At 32.7% G+C, this 24701-nt stretch overlaps 2 protein-coding genes across 2 annotated transcripts; both read right to left on the minus strand.

Annotated features, from left to right (window-relative positions):
* Positions 1-545: 545 nt before the first annotated feature.
* Positions 546-2826, minus strand: LOC136414288 (tigger transposable element-derived protein 6-like). Its single transcript, XM_066398211.1, has 3 exons — positions 1896-2826; positions 833-867; positions 546-632 (listed from the first exon to the last, which is right to left on the minus strand). Exons 1-3 carry the CDS (start codon positions 2824-2826, stop codon positions 546-548), a joined length of 1053 nt encoding a protein of 350 aa, XP_066254308.1.
* A 12-nt stretch (positions 2827-2838) lies between these two features.
* LOC136414289 (tigger transposable element-derived protein 4-like) lies at positions 2839-3444 on the minus strand. Its single transcript, XM_066398212.1, has one exon. It carries the CDS (start codon positions 3442-3444, stop codon positions 2839-2841), a length of 606 nt encoding a protein of 201 aa, XP_066254309.1.
* Positions 3445-24701: the final 21257 nt, after the last annotated feature.

Below are 24701 nucleotides of genomic sequence, written 5' to 3' on the forward strand. Positions count from 1 at the left end.
TGAGATTTCTACAAAATGACCGCGTAATTAAACCGAGACACACATTTTATACAAGACTGGAATGTCCATGGGAGTAGTTACAGCGCAGATGACCAAAACTAAACATAAAACGCTTTCCTAAAAGCTTGACCAACTTTTAGTTAAGCGTTGGACTTATAGCCCAATCGCAGATATTTTATGGTACTCTATTAAAGTCACCTTATCTTACCCGCGACTGATAGTAGTAAACTACATGGAATCCCCATCGTAATAGCTACTTAATCGGCTGATGGGCAACGCATATGGTTGCGACATGCCTGCTCTTAAGGGTAGACCGCGGTTAAATACCAATATACAGTCCTAGGCCCTTGAACAGCAGACTTTATTTAATTGAGATAAAGTGATTGTATTAGGAAAAAATAAAATAAATTTTATCTTATTATTTATGTTTGTTACTTAATCTTAATATCATCGAAAAAATGAAAATTTATTTCATAATTTTAACACAACGTTATAAAATGAACTAAATTTAACTATAAAAAAAACTAAAATACGAAGTGTGCTATTTATGTAACCAGGACTGTATTGTTAGTAACTGGTACTGTATATTTAGTAAAAACATTAATGGAATCTGTAATATATCTATATACGAACTATTTCGCGCAGAAAATATAAATTTTCTATTAAATTTTAAAACTGTATGATGCACCCAGTCATACAAAATGTAAATTTTTGTTCTTCATAAAGTTTAAGTTAATTTAGACCGAATACTGCACAAAAAATATTGAAAATTTCTTGCGGATTCCAAAAAAAAACAAAATATGCAAAATTTTCGATTTAGGGATTTTCTTACTCGAAATGATGGTACTATTTGCATTATGGAGAATGCTAAAAAAACAGAATTTCATAACTTCTTTCATTCACATGTAACAGAGCCCCCACGGAACATGCCTATCTCTGTGTAAGTTTTAATTGAGTGGAAATTTTTTTTTCTGATACAAATATTTTAAATTTGTAATTTTTTGCATCTGTGCAAAAGTAGGCACAATGAATATAAAGTAAGTAATAAAATTACAAAATGGAAATTTCCAAGCAAATCTGCTTAGCGGCCATTCCACCGGTTGCAATTAATTATTACTGTAATTTGTATCTGCAATTACTGTAAACCCGTACCCATGGGATACGAGGTTCATTTCAGAAGATATCGAAAAGCTGTACATGTAAAACATTTATATTTTTATTTAAAATTTCTCATACAAATGTCAGATTAAAGAAAAAATAAAACGCCATCAGGATTTTTCAAAATGGAACTCCCGCAGATGGTGATCAAATTTGCATGTAGGTGTTCACTGAAGATTTTTTCAAGATATGATGATTGCCATTAACAGAAATATTTTATTGTAATATTTTATATCTACGAGTATGATGTCTTATGATTTTTTTGGTATTTGACACTTTTATTATTATCACTAGTATTTTTATACATACAGTAGGTTCCGTTTATAAAGTACTCTCTAGGGAACAAAAATAGGATACTCTATAACCGGAGGTACGCTATAAAAAATACATTAAAAAAATTCATATATTTTACATATTACGTATGTTACGCACATACGCCTTTATTTATCTAAAAGTTCGAACAAATCTAATAACACATAGTAACTTAGGTACAGATAAATTTTGAATGTAATACATACGTATATGAATACAAAAAAATGCTGATGCATATGTACATAGTACATATCTATGCATGTGTATAGTATATATGTATATACTATGTACGTATGTATGTATTAAAAAAATGGATGATGAATTTTAACAAAAACATTGTAACAACATAGAAATAGAATAACATAAACAGTACTGTATTTATTCTGTTTCTGTTAAAAAACTTGTTATTTTTGTTTGCCGACTACTTTTCAACAATTTTGTATTCTCGATATCCCTTTCAACTTTTAGGGCTGCTTGAAGAATATCATCAGATACATTATTAGCAGTTTCGAAAAAATGTATTACACTTTTAATAGCACAAAGTGCCTCAGAATGACTCGGTGGTTTTTCTTCATCCTGTTGAGCATCGTCGTTTTCATTATCAGAATTTTGATGATCATTTAATGTTCCTAAAACTTCAGCAGTAATATCATCATCCGTTAAGGTTTCCGTTGCTATTACCTTATCATCAACTGTCGAAAAACTGTCATACTCAGCAAGATATGTTTCAGCATTTGTTAGATCTTGATAGTTAAGACGCAGCCAGTCACTAAGGGGAACATCCCAGTCATTACAGTCCACATCAGAATTTTTGCACTTTTCGAACCACTGAGCCAGGGGCAACTCATCGTCTGAATCAAACTCCTCAGTCGATTTTAAGAGACCTGCATATCGAAAGCAGTTTGCAATAGTTGTTGGCGTAACTTCATTCCAAGATTGGGCGATCAACTTAATCGAGTCCAGGATGGTTACGTTGAAGGGCTCTTTATTATCTAATGATTTGATCAGACGGCACATAAAGGATCTACGATAATATGCTTTAAGACATTTAATTATGCCTTGATCCATTGGTTGTACTACGGAGGTGCAATTTGGTGGCAAAAACTCTAATCTGATATTTGTTAGATGTAGAGTTTTTGGGTGAGCTGCACAATTGTCAACCAGCAGCAATATTTCTCTATTTTGTCGTCGCAAATTTTCATCCCAATCTTTTAAATAGTTTTCAAAAATCACTGAAGTCATCCATGCTCGAGTGTTTGATTTATAAATTACTGGCAGACTTTTTACATTTTTCATGCATCTTGGCCGTTCATATTTACCAATAACAAGAAGTTTGCATTTTTCACTACCCGTCATGTTTGCGCAAATTCAAACAGTGTACCTCAATTTTGATTGCTTCCCTCCCACACATTTTTCTCCCCTAAATTTAAGGGTACGATCTGGAGTCATCCTGTAAAATAACCCAGTCTCGTCCCCATTAAAAATATTTTCACTGCTGTAATTTTTCGATATTCCAGGCCACTTATCATCTAACCACTTTAGGACAACTTGTCTGTTTACATCTCCTACTTCACCAGAAACTTTACCAAAATTTATGTTGTGTCGAGTTTTAAAACGTCCGAGCCACCCTGTAGAACACTTAAAATCGTCACCTTGTAATCCCCTGGACAAATCTTCGGCTTTTGCTCTCATAACTGGACCGCTTATTGCAGTATTTTCGGATCTTCGAATTTCAAACCATCGTAGAAGAGCTTGACCTACATCTTGACGTACAGGATTTCTAATTTTTTTAATCTTCTGGGATTTATTTTCGCTGGCTAGCTTAATTTTTTGTCGATTGCTCCAAATTGTAGAAACCGTTGTTTTTGCCAGACTTTTTCGTTTGGCGATTTCTGATTTCCGAATGCCACTCTCAATACTTTTAATAATGTCTAACTTCTCTTTAACAGTTATAAACTTACGTTTGTCTGCCATTTTGAGCAAAACAAAAAGGTACCAAGCATTCACTAATATAAAAGCATCAGACTAAAACTACCGCTTTTACCCATATCTGTTCCATACGATCGAGTATTGCAAAATCTCCGCCGCCTTAGGGAAACCACCGGACCACCATCCGGCTATAACGTACAAATGTACTTTACACCCGGAGTTAGCAACGAAATAAAGAAAAAATAAAGGACGCTATAAATGGAGTTAATATTATACATGATACGTTATAACTGGCAAAAAATCAAGAGTATTTCGGTGGGACCAATAAAATACGTACTTAATAACCGGAAGTACGTTATATCCCATGTACGTTATAGACGGAATCTACTGTATATGGTGCACCATTAGTTTTCAATCAGGGGAGTGATAAATTTCTCGATTTTCGAGAATCATTTTAAGTTATATTTTACCACCAGTATATCAAATAAAATTTAATAATAAATTGAGTTGTAAATAGGGAGTTAAAATAATTTTCTAAAAATCAAAAAATTTCCGCCTGGTAATTAAACATCACTAAAGTAACGCCTATAAAATCACAAATTTTTGAAATATATATGCCACTTGTCATTAAAAAAAACTGAAGATGGCGTCGCAGCTGCCAAAAATTATATTTTAAAACATTTCTAATGGCAGATCTAGATTACGTGCACAAATTTGTTGTTATATGTATATAATGTGGCCGGAAAGATCATACCATAAATTCTAGGGGTTATAGAGAAGGCTGAAATAATGGTAACACCTCATATGTATAAAAAAAATCCTAGCGGCCTTCGTTACCTAACTCTCGAAGTAAGAAGTTAAAAAAAGTATTTTTGCTGTAACTTTAAAAAAATTATCAGGGGAACAATAAAAAGTTGGGCGTTTTAAATAACTCAAAGTCGTGTTTATTTTCATATGTAAACAGATGTTTTGTATGTCTTCTGAATACAGGGGAAGTCAAAATATCTCATTCTTTTTCATTTTTTAGTGAGTTGACGAAATCAGTATTATTTTTCCTTACCTTGATTTTTTGATAATTGTCCTATAAAAAAAGTTATATACACCGTGACTGAATCGATATTTTATACCGTTTTTGAGAAAATCACATTGTATTATCAACGTGCACCATACATGCTAACAATTTGAAATCAAGTAAAATAACAGTTTATTATAAAAAAATAGTATGTATTACAGCTAAAGGTATCAAAAATGTTCCATATGAGCACCTTGGACTGCAACAAAGTAGCTTCAACAGCATTACCTTTTGCAAGTCCGAACATTAGATACATATCCTGCATACCCCTCGTTGATAAATTCCATGATATTATTGAAATAACTAATGTTGATGACGTTGAATATTGTTAATATTGATTGTTGACATGAACAAAAGAAAGCTTATTTTTATTATTGTTGCAAAGTAATTCAAAAAATTTAAATAAGAAATGAAAAATTAGCTATTTACTATTAGCAATTACTACTTAGACATTTTCAAAATGGAAACCTCTAGATTCTATTTATTTAGCTGAATCAAATCAATAATAGTAAAAATAAGTTTTCTTTTTCTGTTCTCTCGTTATTTTGGTTTTAAAATGTTATGTATGTAGGTTTCAAATAACTTTTTCCATTATGATTCTATTAAATATTGCAAAGTCTTACGTTTTGTTATTAATTGTAATATATTTCATTTCAAAGTAGTGTATTCAAGATAAGGATGGTAGGTGTATTGAAAACTGTTAGCATTTTTGTAAACTCGTTTTTTTATAAAGCAATGAAGAGTGTGATAAATTTGTTGACTGAATATAACTATGAGTTTATCTAATTTTTAGCAAATGTGCATGACGCTTTTTCGAAAATTAGTCTACAGGATGCCTTTTGGGTCTGGAAAAAACCTACTAAATTTTTTGAAGGCAGTCCTGGATTTTTGAACTCTGAATATATTATCTTACTCATACAAAACAGTGTACTCTTTCACCAGAAAATTGAAAAAGCAAACTGGCCTTACAAAATTATAGCCAAAACCATTTTTTGACAAAATGTGTAAAACTCCTTGTATAATAACAACAAAAAATACGTGCAACTTTTTAATGTTCATCGATATTCCTCTTAGTAATCTTGTTCCATGATAGAGGTATGTACAGTTCCTCTTGGCTCACTCTGTATATACAGGTGTTCCTAAATATCATATACATATGAAAGGAGGCAATTCTTTAGCTTATTTCATCACTTAAAGTTTATTAAACATAGGTCCGTGAATGCTTCGTTACTTATCTACAGGGTGTTTAAATTTGATAAATTTTTCAGTTTATTCTAAATAGTTCTACAGTTTTTGAGATATTTAGCTAAAACTTGGAATATGGTGTACGCTGTAGGATTTACATCGTTGGGAATATGAAATGATTTTGATAATTTACAAGGTGATATTTTTTCAGCGGTCATGCACCCCCCCAACTATTTTGTGGTGCGCCATTGATAACCATCTAAAATACAAAATGTTTTTTTTATATTTTTTTGCGAACTTTTTGGTCTTTTGTAGTTTCTTCGTATTTGCATAGGGTGTCGTGAAAAAAAATAAAAAACGATTTTCTGCAATTCGCTAAATGAAATTAAAATTTTCAAAATGAGTGTTACATCATTTATATATGTATATACACGGTAAGTTTTACGGCTATTCAAGCGAGTAAATAATGCTGTCATGTCTTAGTAATTTTTGCATTGCGAGGTCTCTTCTTTGGCAGCTGCTGGTAAATATCGCGCTCCGTCGGATTTTGGAAATCTCTAGAAATAATGATTAATCATGATGTGACGCGTTGCCTCTCACTTGACGTTCATTTGATTGAGTTGACTGACTGAGATGAAAACCTGTGACGTCATGATCAATGTTTGTTTCCTAGACCCTACGTGATGTTAATATAAATACCGTTTAGGATTCCTAGGTACTTGTAATAACTTTAAAAATATATATATTTACTTACAATTAAGACTAGTGCCCAGAATATAAATTACCTTGGGTCAAACCTGATGGCACCAACGGTCATCGAGATATTTCTCGGGAATGTCAACTATGTGACCGCATCTCAACGGCAGGTGTTTAGTGAGGCCTCCGGAAACTTGTTTGTTAATAGTCCATCTCTTTTTTAACTAAAATTAAACCTGAATAGTATTTTCAATGAAATATCAATTAAAATGCAAATTATTAATAATCCAGATCAAGTTTATTCGCTATCGCCTGAATTACGACATACTTTGCTCGTTGAACAGACACAAGAATCGTCAAGCCATTGTTACCCGGCATTAAAGGCGGTATCAAGCTCCTTAATTAGGTGGAAAAATGTTTAAACCTATAGGTGGCATAATAGATTATGCTGATTAAGTTAAGTTCACAAATAAGTCGGGAGATAATTAAATTTGTTAAAGCAGCGGCTACCTTTACTCGCGCTGTCATGTATGGCATTTAATCTAGTTTAAGAAGGTATTATTCAATTTGTCAAGGCAATTTGCTTCACATACAGTGAATTACTAGCATTTAATTACTTTCCACTTACGGTATAATCAACATCTTACGCCAGAAGGCGAAGCTTGAAACGGGCTTTTTGCATTAGAAATAAGAAGAAAATTAAACTCCATGCAAATAGAAACAACAATGTAGACGGCATTAATGGTGTAGGCCTCATATCGGATATTAAAGGAGATTGTCATCGAAATGCCTTAAGTAGCTCTTAAGGGATTGCCTGTTGATTCAGTCTTTCAATCAGCTGTTCCATTAGTTTAATTAGTCACTTGTATCGAAATTCGCTGTTACCATTGAGACTCAAATAATTCGTATTTAAATCGATAAAAGTTGATGCGAGTTGATATATGAATCCCTCGTTAAGCGTTAAAAGAATTATGTGGTCTCGTAAGAAAAAAATGTATTGAAGCTTTCCTAATTTGTGCACTTATTCAATATGATTTTATCTGGGTTCTTAGAAATCCAACTGGATCATAGAGTCCAAATGAAGATATGCAGACATGTATTAATGAATAATTCAGAATTATCTGTCGAGTAGACTTAAGTGAAGAGAAAAGATTCAACTAACAAGTTTTACCCAGGAAAAAACAGCAAACTTATAAGAGAAAAATATAGATTCAATTATTAAAAAGAGAAAAATAAAGAGGAAACATAATTGAGGCATGTATGTATGTACATATATGATTTCGAATTTAGTTTTTATTTTTTCTCGAGTTACCGTAAGAAATAAACACTAAAACTACGATTCCAATACAATTTTTAATAAGCTTCAATAGGATGGCCTTGATGTAACTTTTTTTCACAAAAATATGGAGTATCCAAAAAATTATTTTCATAAAAAAACCAGAGGCGTGTTAAATTTTGAATTTAACACGGAAACAGTGGAAACACCACTGATGAAATTAAAGTTATTGTTTTCCCCTCAGAAGGTGTGTCTCTACACTTATTTTACGCTTCTCAGTTTTCTCTTTCAGTTTATCCACTTTTCCTAGTTTTAAAAGCTCATAATTTGTTGTGTCATATTATATAAACATTTTGAGTACCAAAAATCGATTCTATCACACTTAGCAGAGAAAAACGGCATATGTATTTTATAGATGCTACCTGGTCTATCCGTTTTTGAGATGTTTGTGTATCAATGTGTTTTATTAGTTTATTCAAAATTACATATATATTTTGAGCTTTTAAAAAGTCAAAAAATGATTTTAAAGTTTGGCATCTCCTATCTTAGTTAATCAACTTTTCGATATAGTAACATTAAGTCATTTCTTAATATTTTTACACAAGGATTTTGTGTTGTAAATGCAACATTGATTCTGACACACCATTTATAACTTATTTGTTTTTGCCCGATTTTGAGGATTTTTCAGTAGATAGTAGGCAAATGTAGGATGGTATTCCAGATACGGCGGGTGGAGTATGATTTATTTATTGATTTCTTTCACATATCTGAATAAAGCTGAATTTATATATACAGGGTGTCTAAAAAAAGGGTTCAGGAATGAAGGGTGTGATTCCTTGGCCCATTTTAAGAAAAAACGTTCCTATTAACATGGGTCCGCAAACTCACCGCTTTCGAGATACAGGATAAACCCTACAATTTTAGTATTTAAAATTTTTCTTTTTTTTATAATACAAACAGTAGACTTTGTCTAAATATACGGACCAACCCTGTACATAAGACATTTATTGACACGCATTTCGAGGGGTTCAAGTGATATTAGGAAACGTGCTGTACTTACCGTTTATGAAGTTTATTTAAGGCATAACGCGATTTTTCCCCCTGAAACTCAATTCTCTACCTACCATTACGCTTAATCTTGACCGTATACCTTTCAACAAGAAATTAATCCCTGACCATTCTATTTAATACGATACAGTTTTTTCATTGCACATTGAAGGTTACCACACAAGATCAAACTCGGCGTAGGAGGCTCGACACTTACTTTCTAATTACTCCACGTAACGTTGACGTACAATCGTTACGAAATGAATAATAGTAATTTTCATTAAACACATGATCAGTTTATATAATGCACTGGGCGCCTGTTTATGTATGTGTTGATCGATGAAGCAACTAAGGGACCATCTGTCTTGTTGTTCGTAGTAATATTCCATAAGAGAACTGGTGCTAAAGACATTCTTCCTCTTAGAAAGCTCTAATTATTTTATTGGTCATATTGTACACGCAGTGTCTAAATTCCGAAATCCAGATGGCTCCCATTTGATTCCTTGATTATTTGTTATTTTAATTTGCCCGTCCTCTAACCTATTGGCTTCTAAGCAAGGCAGAGTCTGGAGAACATCCAGACCAGTTCGAGCTTCCTCTATCAACATTCTTCAAACAGATAAAAAGCAAAGTTCTTTAAAACCGCGGAAGAACCACACTCCCGCCATACTATTTGCTATTTTATTAGAAGAAGAGATACAATATTGTTATTTGTTTCAATATAAATTCAACATTCCCATTTATACGAAAAGAATCATGTTTATGGATTGTTTGATTGATTAAGTGAATTTCGGTTTCTTTCTTATCTTAAACCGTCAGCGGCCTAACAATCACACACTTAGCGGTCCTTTTGATCTCCTCATGAAGAAAGCGGATCGCCAACGCTACTTCTTTGAACAAAAGCCGTGACATGGCGACGGGTTGGATTCACGATTACACGCCGTTTCGGCTTGGTGGGTTTCTTCTATTGCCGGTAAATAGTTCTTGTAGGGAAAACATCTATTTGTATGGAAATATCATAGAAGGACACTAAATAATGGAGGAAATAGTCTGAGGGCTAGTCTACTCAAACCTCGAAACATACATCAAAATTTGACTTGTCTGACCACTCTCATTAGCCCTACATTAGCCAGTCACTTTAATTGCATTTTCTTATACATATGTATGATATGTACAGTAGATCTAAAATAATTATGTCTAGCGGAACGATAAGATAAGTGAGATTTTTTAAATTGGGAAAGGTTGTGCCACGGAAGGTCAACAAAATGCTGCTTCGAAATTTGTATAGTGTGGACTAATTCCGCAGGTAACTGAACTGTTTCTACAGTACTTTAACCTTCAATTTTCGTATGTATTAAATAATTCATAAATCGCTCGTCGCGAAGAATAATTAAAAAATAAGAAAATATAAACACTTTTTTATGAGGAATAATGTTTTCCATTTCGTTCAAACCAAATAATATAATAGAATTTATTTTCTAGTAACTTAGAAATGTCCATCAACCATCGAAAAGTGACAAAATAACCGGAAAGGTTAATTTTATTTAACGAAACCTCTTGCATATTGTACTTTAAAATAAAAAGTTCGTTTTCTGTGTGCAAAAATACTTATGTATATATATAGTATGTATGTAGTTTTTGATATTTGCTCTAGATCTCTTTGAAATAATGAAGTCTAAAATTTAGAAATTTTAGTTAAGTTTTCAACGAATCAAAGAGTACGTTGACTTTGCCAATAAAGGGTTCGATTTGTTAACATAGCATATTATGTAAATAGACTATTGTTCAAACACCACCCTCATACGTAAGACTTTATTATTTCAAGGACGATAGAAGCAAATACGCAGAAACTGTATAATGCATTCCAATTAAAAGGAGCCACCGTGTCTGGTTTGTCTTGTAAACTTAGAAAAATTAAAAATTGGGTTTTGTTTTATATTCAAACTATAATATTTTATTATTATAGGAGCTGTTGCTTTAAATAATTAAAACAATAAAATGAGTTAAAAAACTAGAATTTACTACACGACCAAGTAAGAACTAGTTCGATATACAGTATTGACCAAAATTATTGTAACTTTTAAAAAATTGATAAATAACAAGTGCTAATGGACCAAATAAAAAGACATCCTATATAGTTATTCTATCCATACCGACTATAGAATATTTACTAACAAAAATTGTTAGACGAATGTTTTACTATAAAAAAAATATGTTTTTGTGTTGGACATAAATATTGCAACAACTGAAATATTTATTTTTAACTTTAGTTTTTCTTTAAATCTTTTACTGGAGAGTAATGATTTTGTGGCTTAATAAGTATTTTCAATAAATGAAAAAAAAAAGGGCAAGGAGTAAAACATATTCTGCTTGTATTAGAGATCGTATAATTGAAGCATATCGAAAGTGTACCAACAAGCTATAATTTCGAAAAATTTACAAGTTCCAAAGTCTACAATATCAAGAATTATAAAAAGATTCGTTTTTACTGGGATTAAGATGTCAATAAAAATTCTGGAAGGCTCAGAAAATCGTCTATTAGAACAGACAGATACATTTTGAATATTTCAAAAAACAATCCTTTCCTCTCATCAATAAAAATTCTCGGTGAAATCAACCGGTTGGTTTTCTAGAGAATACGGGTCCCATTTTTTTAGGTTTGCCATTTTCTTGTGATATCGAATTGAATTTTACGCCCTATTTAAGGATAGAAACTACCCCCAACTTTTTTTTCCATATTTAAAGATACGTATTGTGATAGCTCATTAGAAAGGGCATAAAAGAAGGAATTAAACTACATTATCTATTTTTAACAATTTTATTTACATTAAAAAAAAATGATAATTCTCATATTTTGCGATTTTGGAGGTATAACAATAATTGTTACTATTATATAGTTTTGTGTTTACGCAGAAATTCTATCAAAATAGTAACAAAAAAGTTTTTATTGATAGGGCTGTTTACTTATCTGCTTGTGCATTCCAATGGTCAATTCACTTTAAATTTGACTAGAATCGCAACCTGCTATTGTTTTTTATTATTTAAAATCATTTCTATGGATCATTTAAATGGTCACTCAAAATCGAAATTTTAGTGATGACAGGGTATGGCGATAAATCGCGTAGTCAAGCAGAAGTTGTACTTTTGTTTTAAGAAATACACCCTGATTAACACTAATTTCGCAAGGCACCACCATAAGCAAAATCGAAAAACGTTATCGTGAATTGGGCCACGTGAAGGAGATACCAAGACAAAGGCAACCTAAAGTAATGGATGAAGTAATGGAATGAACGTTTTACTTACTCTCCAAGAAAATCCTATTACTTCAGTTCGGCAACTTGCAGCCATACGTCAGCATAAAGGTTAATGAAATCATGTAAGATGCACCCATACAAAATGCTAATGTTACAAAAGTTAATGAAAGATGATCCAAATCGTCAGTCTTTAGTTTTGTGAAATTATGATTAATGCACATAACCAACATTCAATAGATTTGGCCTAGATTCTTTTTTCGGATGAGTGTACTTTTCATTAAATGGTGAAGTAAATAAGCAGAACTGCTGATATTGGTCTACAGAGAATCCTCATTGGTTACGCGAAACTCACACTCAGCGACCGAAAAAACTTAATATTTTAGGCAGGAATAATTGGTGACCACGTCATTGGGCCAATATTTCTTGGAAACTATTTAAATGAGTCTACATATCTGGATTTCTTACAGCAAGATCTCATTTCAGCTTTGGCTGCTTTATTATCTCATTATGCAGAAGCAGACTGTCATGATGATCGAATATGATGTCACCAGGATGGTGCTCCACCTTATTACGCCCATAATGTTCAACAATATCTGGATGGAGTGTTTCCAAACCGTTGGATAGGAAGAAGGGGTACAATTGAATAGCCGTCAAGATCGCCAGATCTTAATCCTTTAGATTATTTCCTTTGGGGTCGCCTGAAAACCAAAGTTTACTTGACAGATCCTGAAAATTTAGAGGAATTGAGGCAAAGATGAATTTACGAAATCCGACAAATAACCCCAGAAGTACTACATAATATAAAAAAATGAATTTTATTTTAAGTTAAGGCTATGACAAAAAAATTCTCAATATTTCCAACAATTCTTACGGTAAAAGAATTATTTTCATTAGTGTAATTTAATTCCTTTTTTATGCCCTTTCTAATGAGGTATCACAATACATATCTTTACATTTTTAAAACAAATTTGGGGGTAGTTTCAATTCTTAAATAGGGTGTAAAATTTAATTCAATGCCACAAAAAAGTGTCAAACCAGAAAAAATGGGACTCGTATTTTTTTTGTTTCTTTTGAAAACAAATGCGAAATAAGATTTGAATTTATACTCTCCTGCAATACTATGACTTGCATATATATACTACTTATAGTATATAGTATATAAATACGTACTACTTTAGCGACTTCCTACCTATTATCTACTTACCTGTAAAAAACACTGTGCTTTCGAATTTTGCTATATTGGATAAATCAATTCAAATTTTCGGAATAAATAATCGATATGGAAAGCTACGAAATGGTAAGCCTCTAAGAGAGGACCAAGGGAAAATACTATATAGTATTTCTTAATAGTTCTGAGTAAGCAGGCGAGATAAAATTGTAGATATAGAAGATAAAAGAAATTATTACAGTCTTGTAATAAATTTAAAATACATTGAAGAGAACCAGCTCTGTAGTAGAATAGTGCTAATAGCAATTTCATCGAAATCAAGTACCAGAAACTGGATTTTCGACATGTAGTTACTCGAAAATGTTTTATGTAAATGTTCAGGTTTATGAATTATTGGCAGCCCTGGTGCCACCGGTTGCCTGATTGGGGGAAGGTGGGAATCTGCTAAAATGATTTATTACCCATTAACCATTTTTCCCGTTTTTCGAGCTGGCTAAACGGTAACGGCAGCAAATGGGACATAGTTTTGTGCTCTGAAAGGTTTTTTCTTTTTCCAACGAACATACAGCGAATTGGTGTTTTCGCGGGCAGCTACCAGTCGAAAACAGCACTTTACCGCACGTTTGCGATAAAGTTCTCCTTACACCTCAGAATTCATGTCTTTCTTTTTTTTCTGGCCACAGGAGAAGACAAGACAGGTGAACCCTACTTTATGAACTTTCTTACGACCAGCCAGAAAGTATGCAATTTCTGTTCAATTTTTCTACCTGATAATAATGTTTTGCTAAGGGATTCGCTTAATCATTTTCTGATCTCTAGGTTTGCCAAATAATACGGTAAAACTTAAAAGATGCTTTATAAAATATGAAATATACAAAAATCATTAAATCATTAGCTGAAGCCGGTCGTTAAGAAAATTGTATGTCACGTGACCGAAAGTGTATTTAGCAGGACTCTCCAAGCTTTCAGGCCTCGCCTACGGCTCGTTGTGAAATCTATTTGCCTCGCCTTGTTAAACACAACTTTCCGGTTTTGTAACATAAATAACTATTTGTAGATATAATGATTTTCAGTTCGAATACAAAAACCTCTTTTTCATTCGAATAACTGGAAGTCTAGAGCAATTAATTCTCCCACATAGAACCTTCGACTGTATCCTATGCCATATTTTGACTTCGAGAAAATGTTAGTATGTGAGAAAACCACTAATGTACGGATTATTTAATTGGAGGACTGTTTCGATGATCATTTGACCATTTCAAGAGTCACTCATGAAGTTATTACATATATTACATTAATATGCACTCCAAGAGAATAGTTTATACCTCATAATCATCCAAACATCTATCGCAATATAAATTTAAAGTACTTTTATAGCTATTTCCATTGATTCGCATTACCCATAAGAAACCTCCCATAGATGGGCACGCCTCAGTCGATAAAACCGACTTTATAAGTCAATAATTCCGTTATTACTTCGACTACGTGCAATAAGCAAAATACTAAACAGTTTTATTGATGTAAGTGTATTGATGTAAGATTTGCTGAAATCTGCTATGGAAACAAATTAAAAAAGCAAAACCATAAAAACGATGGTCGTTTTTGGTAGAAAATTTTTAAGTTTCCTTAAATTCCATTCATTTGGAGTCAAAATTGCATCGATATTAGAGAGTTCTTTACTTCATAAAAGATGATTCTGCAGAAGTATCGCCTAGATTTTCAGTTACGGTCTTAATATGCCGCCAAATAAGGAAAAATTTCTTCCGAAATATTTGCTTGCTTCATTTTTTCAGAATAATTTTGGAGGGAATTTAAATTCCCCATAAGACGGCTTTAAGAATTTCCTATTTTCATCTTCGTACTAGTTCTAATAATGATTAAGAAGAAGAAAATTCAAAACATTCTGCTTTTTGCGGATATTTCCGGAAATAACCGGAATTTTTCCAACATTAAAGCGCAATTTAACGGATCCTCTATTTCTTATGCGCTGTTGAACTTTAGTTTAAACTCCCCTTACCGTTAAATTAAAAATTTTCTCATATGACCAATGGGATGTATGTCAGTTTTAAAACTTAAATATCACTTAAAGTTTAAGATTAAAATGCTTATGGTTTAGACCCCCACACGTTCCCGCGTTTTCATGTAGCGATTTTCACGTTTTCATTGTAGCACCCTCTATATACAGAACTTTGCCAGTTTCATTAAAATAAACTGCGGAAGACAATGACTTAATCTCAGTAATAAGTGTTTTGAAGGGTCTAAGGAGAAATAGGGTTTTTCATGAATGAGTACATCCAGGTGGACCTAATCCCGTGGGAGCAAACCTGAAGCTATACCGGTATGCAAATCACAAACGAAAGGGTTCGAAGATATGTATTATACTGCCTTGCGGAGGTCGGCAATGGGAACTTTTGTGCCTTTCCCCTTTATATATGCATAAAGCCGCAATGTGCGTAATTAAAATTCGAACGCATTCCAATATAATCGAATGTGAAACATTTTCCATAAATATAAAGATCGTAATCTAATATCCAACATAATTTCATCCAGGATGATATAAAGTAGCGTTTCAAGCAATCAGCTATTGCATCCATTGACTTATACTGCCAATAGCTTTCAACTAGCAGTTTAATAAATAACTCATGAGCTGAAAGCATATAATAACACTTCAATTTTTTACTGGCGTCTATATGACTTTGATCTAATATCTCAGAGCTCCCAGTTTGCAAGAAGTCATTAGCATATAATCGTTTGTGGCTTTTGAACGAAGGACTACTCATATTACCATCGGTCAGCGATGTCTAGAAGCTTTTGAGGAGTTTTATCGTAAGTTCGATAGATGCAAATTGCCTAGATAGTGCTAAACAGGGTAATTTAGAATCTGCTTGTTCAGAGTAACTATTATGGAGTGTTTTATTGATTCCAGATACCGTATAGACGTATTCGATAGTCATGGGTTTAATCGGGAAATTAATTCAATATTGACTTGTTACTATTAATAATGGCTTATCGGTTAAGGTGGGTATTTAGTCGTTAAGTATTATACCGGGTGTTTCTGAAAGGATACCCTTGTTAAATTTAATCAACTTTTTATGTTTACCCGTTGAATACCATAAGATGATCTTTCAGACTATGAAAGATATATATAAATTAGATTTCTAGGAAAAAGTTTCTGAATGTTTAAAGAGTACCTTCCATTAAAATGGTCAAAGTGCCCTTTGATCTAAATTAAAAACCTAACTGAATGGGCATATAAATACATAAGTTATAACCCTCTAATGCCAATCAGTTATGCAAAATACTCATACCCTCACTCTCTAGATCAAAAAAATCCTTAAACCACCGTCTTCTCAATTTTAATTTTTAGCTTCAAAATTGGTTTTTCGAAAAATTTGAAAAAAATCACACATATACATATAGAAAACTCTTGCGCATTCGCCACATTTTTTTTCAATCTTTTCCTACTAATTCTAACCTAAAAACGATTTTTAAAAATTTTAAATGAAATAACTTTTTTTCAGAATAGACTGCAGGTCCAGTTTTTTCTTTTAATGACGGGCATTTTTATGGCAAATCTAAGTGTATATAAAATGTGTCATTTTTTAGGCTGCGCCATATTGAAAAATGGAAAAAAACTAAATTTTTTGGCATTTTTTTCAATACCGAATTAAACATTTCGGCATAAAATGCAATAAATAGATACTACTAAATTATAAAAAATGCCTCAAATGCCCAAAAAAGCCGAAAAATGTGGCGAATGCGCGATGGTTTTCTATATATGTATGTACACACATACGTGTGATTTTTTAAAGATTTTTCGAAAAACCAGTTTTCAAATTAAAAATTATAATTGACAAAATGGCGATTTAAAGGTTTTTTTGACCTAGGGGGTGGGAGTAAAGGTATTTTGCACAACTGATTAGCATTAGAAGATTATAACTTATGTATTTATACATATGTCCATTCAGTTAGGTTTTCAATTTAGATCAAAGGGTACTTTGAGTATTTTAATGGGAGGTACTCTTTAAACATTCAGAAACTTTTTTTTAGAAATCTAATTTGTATATATTTTCCATAGTCTGAAAGATCATCTTATGGTATTCAACGGGTAAGCATAAAAAGTTGATTAAGTTCAATAAAATATTCTTTATAAGGTGTCTTAATAAAATTTTGCCAATTAACAATTATAAAAAATTTAAATGGATGTAGGATTTGGAGGTAAATTAATCTTATTTTTGAGCCTACCCCCGCCCCGCCCTTTTTAACTCTACTTACTTATGTCTTCCTGTGGAATTAACACTTTTCAATTTTTTGGTAGTATAGGGTGACGACCACGTCTGATACAATAAACAATTTAAAACTTGTCGAAATACTCTAAGGCGGGTTGAAATTATGGGACAAGGGCTTACCAACATCTTGCGAGCTTTCCAACCACTTTGAGCTTTCTTGGCGACGAAGCAAATTAATTTTGTGATTACGATTTCTGAGGTTCATTCTCAAGATATTGGAAACTTATGCGAGTTTGGTAACACCTTTTTCCTGTAGCACTAAAAGTAGATATCCCGTTAGCCGAGGTCATCTAAGTCATTTCCCATTTCTACAGTGCGATTAAGAATAATGAGGATTTCATTTATATTGAAGTCCTAAGTACTTTATTCACTCCATATTCACTTAAATGATTATTTTCTATTTTGCAATCAAAACGGTACCTTTATCGCACTATTATGATATGAAAACAGCATCGAAATGTAGAAAATTTCAATGCTGTTTCACTGTTTGATGTTGGCACTACATACTGTTGAAATAAATGTTATACATTTTCTACCTTAGATACCGCAGAAATCGTATAATTTATTAAATAATGATATTCTTACTGATGAAAAAAACTACATCTGCGAAAGTTAAATGTGGCAAATTAACAATTTGCCACATTTAACTTTTACATTAAATGACGTCTGCTATAAATATAAATTACAGTAAAATATAAATTTAAAGAAAATATAAATTACAGTATTTTATCTCTAGAAAAAGTCTGAAATCACACTTCTCAAACACTTAGCTATATACATATGGTGACTATCGATTAAAGTTTTTTATATTTTCAATGTATGAAAATGAAATTGTATTTCTCTCATCATAAGCGCCCTTGAATTTGTTGTAATATATCAGGAAATTACGTTATTTTGCCCCTAAAAGAAGCTATCGCTAATTTAAATGTGACAAAAGGTTTCTAATCGATGAGAGTCATCGAGGGAAAAAATCACGGACACAAAGGAGCCAGAGTTTGGGTCCGAGCCGAACGTTCTCACTTTAAGGGCTCAAGGTAAATATCCGGAGGGTACGTGGGAATATGACTATCACTTGTTGACGGAATCGCAATGTGATAATATAATAACAATTTTAAACCAGAAGCCTACCTTTCTGAAACGTTTGACCACTTGGTTGGTGGAGGCTGAATTCAGGTTTTCATTCGTTAGCAATCAGCAAATAAAGACCAGCCCCGTCGTTTCATCCCAAAACCACCAGAAAATTTGCGAAAACGACCAGGTCGCCTGAACGATTCTGATACGATTCTAGTTAATTCTGGCATTTGTGGAAATTTTTTTGATATTTTCACAAAAGATTGTTAGATCATCGAAATTTAAGGCTTTGTGCAATTACTATCAGAAAGAAACAATTTAAAAAAAATCTGTTATAATGTAATGTATTAACCTATAGATTGAAGTAAGTTGGGATAAGTCGTTGTATTTCAACATCAGAGACCTGTATCTGTAGGGTTAGTTGTGCTGTGTTATATAGGGACCCCTTCTACGTTGATCTATGATTCTCCTGTTAAATGTTTTCAAGAGATGGAGATATCAACTTTTGATGTAAAAATTGTTGAAAATTTTTCGAGCTTTATAGTATTGATAAGAAAAAAAAATGTTTGAAAAAAATCATTGACGTGCTTTTTAAATTTTATTTTATAGACCTTTGGTTTTATCTTATGATCTTTTACTTAATGTAGTAAAAAAATGTTGCTGCTGTACCCAACCAGTTTCGCATGAAGTGCGAGGGGCGTGGAGTTTAAATGACCCTGTATACAAAAGTTCTCAGCCAGGAAACACGTGAAGTTTGCAGTTGTTGCATTTTGTGCTGTCAATCGATATTATTACAGGCGGACAGATATATTGAATATTCCCCGATACGTCAGAAGAGCCAAGCCTATATCTAATGTGCATTTAACAAGTACTTCATTCCTACTTATCTAAAAAAAATCTAGAAGCAATGAGTAAGTTTAAACCTTTGGAGCAGAACCGAACTCTATAATTTTTAATTTCATTTGAAGTATCGAAAATAAATTCTGAAATGTGGCGAACAAATCAATTACAAGCAGCAATAGTTTCCTAAAGGAAAAACCATACAGTGTAAGAACGCAAGATTCAAGAGCCAACAGTCCGTTCCTGTAAATGTTAAAATATACAATAGAAATGGAAATAGTCAATAAATTGTTAACTTTCCGTATGATAGGTGGTACTTCATAAATAACTCGTTTTCTTGTTAAATATTAATAAAGGCACCCCACAGGGTTCCGCTGTAAAATGTGAACAGTATCGTTGCCATTTTAATTTAACATCCATAGAGATTTTGTTGCAATACTTGCGTGATTACCTCTATGGAAGCGTATGATGAAAATTTTGTAGAGTGAACGCTCACTCAGAAACGCATTAATGAGCGAAAATAATGATTTTGAGACCATGGAAATTTTTAATTAATTATCGGCACATAGACGTGTAGTAACAGGCACTAATTAGGAATTTTGTTTAACGCGTGAACACCGAAGCTTTAAATCACAAAGTTCAAATGAACTTTTATTCCTATTTGTTAAGTTCTATCGACTATTGTGAAATTCTCCCGGGTATAATCTGAATCTGAATCCCGTTTAAATCATATGGAAAGCACACGTTGCTTTCGGACCTTTACTTTATGGGCGCCCTACACGTAATAATTTATTGTAACTGGTTATGTAAATATCTTTTTTTTTTATTTTGACGAACTTTATATCTCTGGAGTAGTGTACGTAGGCAAAAAGCAAAGTGTGGGTAAAATCTGCACGTACCTAAGACATTTTTGTGTTATCAAAAATTTGTTTGAAATATTTATTTAGAAAATCGCGGAATTCCCGTTGAATGACCTCATACTTTTAAGAATACTGCTCCATGATCAGGTTTAAAAATTTTATTGTTCATATTAGAAGTTCATAATTTGTCCAAATCTTCTACTTAGTACTATTTAACCGAAAAAATTCGCATAATTTATATTTTTTCGTCTATTAGTTTTTCTCGTGGTTTCTTTGACGAATATGAATGTTTATGGCATTTTAATACTGGCATTTTAATTAGTAGCAAATCACGCAGAAATGATTTCATCAATGAAATCGCCATAAGAGTCTGACAGGTTTTCCCTTTAATAACCTTAATTTCTCTCAGAATTAGAGAGAATTAGAACGAAGCTGACAAATTTTCGTTCAAATCGTGTATGCAAGAACTACATTATAGTGTGGTATGAATATTAAGAAGAATGCTCATACCGCACTCAGATATTGGGAAGAACATTGAACAGCGATCTCCTGCAACCGGCTCCAGTTAATTAATACTTTAAGTTTCTTATAGCAGGCTTTAGCAAATTTTAATTAGCTGTTACATCGAGACTAAAAAGACTTAAAATCCATCATCTAGAAAATTATATACCACAATAAGTAGAAGCGTTCCTGTCAAAGGCATCAATTAGCTAAAGTAAACATGGCCAATTAAAATACTTCTCTAAAAGTAGCTAACTAGTTTTTGAGATTAATAGCGTTAATTATATACATATATATATATCAAAAGTTTATTAGAGCAAGCACTTATACAGTGTGCGTCTAAAGTCAGTTCCCCCTTTTTTAGCTTCGCACCGAATTGATGTGCCGATTTGAAATTTCGGGGTCTATTATAGGGCATAAAATATTACATTTTGACCCGAAATTGATATCTTTAGATGTGAAAGTGGCGATAGAGCGCAATTTTGGAATATTCCTGTAAATTTCGGTAATTGTATTTTATGAAATGAATATACAGATGCCAGATTTTTTTACGTTTTCATTTCTACAGACTTCCATTTTTTTATGGTGCCAGAGAATTTCATCAATATCAGTTGTCTGTTATCTCAGGTTTGACCTACGTTATTAAGTAATTTTGAAAAATCGGTATTAAAAAAGAGTAACTGCCAGAACTTGTTGGCACTTAAAATTCACGTATCAATTTACTTGCGATCCTACTTAAATAACAAATCAAATTCAAAATGGTGACTAGGCATCATTTTGAATCTCACACTTGTTAACTTTAAGTCAAAACGTACTAGTTTATACCTTCTAGTAGACTTCCAAATTTGAAATCGGTACATCAACTCATTTCGAATTTAAAAGGGGGGAGGGGGTATTTAGAACTCACACTACAGTTATTTCTACGATTATGAAATGGTTTACATAATTTAAATATTAATCTCAATAATTGACATAGAATTCTCTACCTGTATGCAATCGTGTTTCTTTGGCCAAAATCTCACCACAGGATGATACAACAAATCCATAGTTCTATTGAGAAACCTTTAGTTGATGCAAGGCTAATTACCTGAGAACCAATATTCCTCGATTATCTAAAGGTTAATTGTTGTTATTGGGAATATTAACTTTCTATACTTAATGAATTATACTTACGTGGTAATAAATAATGGCCTCATTATTGTAATTTCCGAATAACATTACGGCTTATTAATAATTTCTTGTAAATGGAACTCATTCAGTGTTGCTAACTGCAAGAACCAGAGCCAAAAGGCAGTGGTTTTGCTACTCCCAGTATATTATTATTAAAACGTAAACTTGCGAAGGGTTTTTGCTTTAGACACAGGATATAATTAACCTGATTATCGTTCTTGTAGAGAGAATCGAGATCTTAATCAGGACGTATATAACAAAATAATGATAGAGTTGTAGGTACTTCTTTCATGTATTTTCGCAAAGCCAGATGATGAATTAGAAAGACCAAGGTGGCTCTTTTGCTCCAGTTAATTAGTAACAATTAGAAAGAAAAGAAATATTTTTTCCCGGTAAATAAAAAAGAATTATTGAGGATATGAATTTAGGCAAATCGGAAGATATGAAGGCGAGAAAAAGTCGTTTTCGTTTCTGGTTTGCTTTTGCCTCGATACATCGGTTTTCTCATGTTTTTCACCCGCTAAGTCTTCTTTATAATGCTAGAATTAAACAGTGTAGTTTGAGCTTAAGGAGAACCGTATCAAATCATATCACAAACACGATTAGTCACTACGTTTTACACAATTTTGAAATAAAAAAAGTTCTCTAAAACTCTAGAAATAGATGACATAATTCGAGTCCAAGCATAGCTACATAAATAAAGTCTGAACTTAAGGAACTAAAGCTGTACAGAAACGCTAGGGAATCCTATATTAGCATATATGTGCGCATTTAAAACTGCATCGATAGAAACCCTTATAGGGGATAGTATATGGTAGAGTGCGACTGATACAGGTAGAGTTAGTAAAAGAAAGTAAGAAAACTTCAAAATCTAAGCAAACAAACAATAATGGCATAAAGAACAAACACTGAAAATATAGTAAAGCAATCGAAACCAAGAGTTCATACCAGAAAAAGGTAAAGAGGGAAACGGAGAAGTCGGACCTGCGAAGTAAATTTTTTGAGTGCATGCGACATATTCAATACATAATTATGTAACAATAAATTATCTAATTGTAAAACGACTTCATATCTCGGCTGTAAATACAAAATGAATGTAATTGTTGCACTACTTAACGTTAGATATAGTTCATGATGTACTTTTAAACTGCAGAGGATGAGAAGATGGCAAAAGAACAAACTGCTGCCGCAATCCAAACTCCACAAAAATTTATTCTGGGAATGTACTTAAGTATATGTTGTAAATAAGGGAAAATTGCAACCACTTAGAGGAATACATGTGTAGCGTGCTACAAACCAAAAAAAGTGAAAGAAGAGAATTACAGCAGCACCACATGGCAGATGGAGTACATATTAGGAACAGGAACCAATTTTCCGAAGTTGTTAAGCTCATTTCATATGTAGGTAAGGACCACCTTAGGATTGTATTAGTAATCGTTTTTTTAGGGAGCCTTCAAGGGTACCTTGACCAAAAAATATTTAAAGGTTTTTCCACAATTTCAATTAATGGTATTTTTTTTAAGAAAAGAAGAGCTAAGGAATATATTGAGATTAACGTTAGCGCATAAATATATTCGAGAAGAAATTGTTAGTTTAATCTAAAAAGAAAGTGGTCAAATGTTCATTTTTACCAGTAATTTTTCATCTTGATTATCAAGAACCTTTGGAGATGTCTTAAAAATATTTAAATTTTGTAATACTCTTTTTACAGTTAGACACCCTGTTGGTTGTGCCATTCCCCGGAAGTCTCCTTACATAAGCTACATAAACAAGCTGCCATTAGAAACAAGATAAAATATAGTAAGTATGTGAGTTAAGTAGGTAGGTATCTGAAAATTTCCTTTACCATAATATCCCAACCCTTATCCGCAATTGCATCGAAGGATTAACAAATTTTTATTCCTATTGGGTTCGGGTTCTCCTGGAACGAATGATAATATAACTTCTCTGACAGTTCTTTTGAAGAATCCAAATCATTTTTAAGTTCATTTTCACTAAATTTTAATTTTTTATTAATTAAAAAATTTCAAACGGGTTTTGGTAGTCTCTAATCCATTTTTTGGGTATTCTCAACGGGATATGCTCTGCTCAGTCTGCAAAATCGTAAGAGCCTTTATTATGAACCTCCATTTTACTCTTTGCAATTATAAAAGCCAACAAGAACTTTAAAGGAGCACTGAAGATAAGAATAGTACGACCTTAATATCGTTCCTAATGCGGTCCTCATTGGTTGCTTATTGACAATTTTAAAAAAATTACAACTTTATGGCAACATTATAAATTTAGCTTGGCAAACCCAGGTTAATAAGTGTGAATTAACATTTCAGGTTTGCCCATTTGAAATAAAATTATTATGATAACCTTCTAAAAGTCTCTAAAAATTCAAATCATGTAGAAAAGGAACTTTTGTTAACTCTGAACTCAACTGTACCCTCTCTTTGTGTCTGCCTGAACGGTATTTCCCATCAAGTTCGGATATTCATTGGACTCGCTAAAGAAGGAAATAAACAAAATGAGTTCCACAAATAGTACGAAGAAAGATGTAAACTACAGGTTGACAATAACAAGTTCGTAGTACGGCTGGTACTACGCACTACGTTTAATAAAGGCCATCGGCCTTTTGGACCGGTGCAACGCGTGGCGCGTCATCACCGGACACGACGACACATTTTAGTGGGTTCCGATGTTGGTGCCGTCGCTGCACCACGCTCATTCAATGACCCCAGTTCCCCGACGATTTTGTTTACTCGATCTGTGGGTCTAATTTTCTGTGAAGGAATTGGTAATTATTTCCACAAACCTTGAAAGACAGAAATTGATAATATTTCAAGAATAATAATTTTAACTCATGGACGAACTTGTGGCTACCTGTG

The sequence above is a fragment of the Euwallacea similis genome, chromosome 17 (assembly GCF_039881205.1).
Source record: "Euwallacea similis isolate ESF13 chromosome 17, ESF131.1, whole genome shotgun sequence".
In the NCBI taxonomy this organism is placed as follows: Eukaryota; Metazoa; Arthropoda; class Insecta; order Coleoptera; family Curculionidae; genus Euwallacea; species Euwallacea similis.

Excerpts from the sequence above, each read along its gene's own strand:
- LOC136414289 (XM_066398212.1), bottom strand. The coding sequence starts at position 3,444 with ATGGCAGACAAACGTAAGTTTATAACTGTTAAAGAGAAGTTAGACATT.
- LOC136414288 (XM_066398211.1), bottom strand. The coding sequence starts at position 2,826 with ATGACGGGTAGTGAAAAATGCAAACTTCTTGTTATTGGTAAATATGAA. Across the intron at positions 868-1,895 it reads GAATACAAAATTGTTGAAAA|CATTCTCCATAATGCAAATA; the intron begins GTAGTCGGCAAA and ends CTGTTTTTTTAG. Across the intron at positions 633-832 it reads AAATAGTACCATCATTTCGA|TTCGTATATAGATATATTAC; the intron begins GTAAGAAAATCC and ends TGCGCGAAATAG.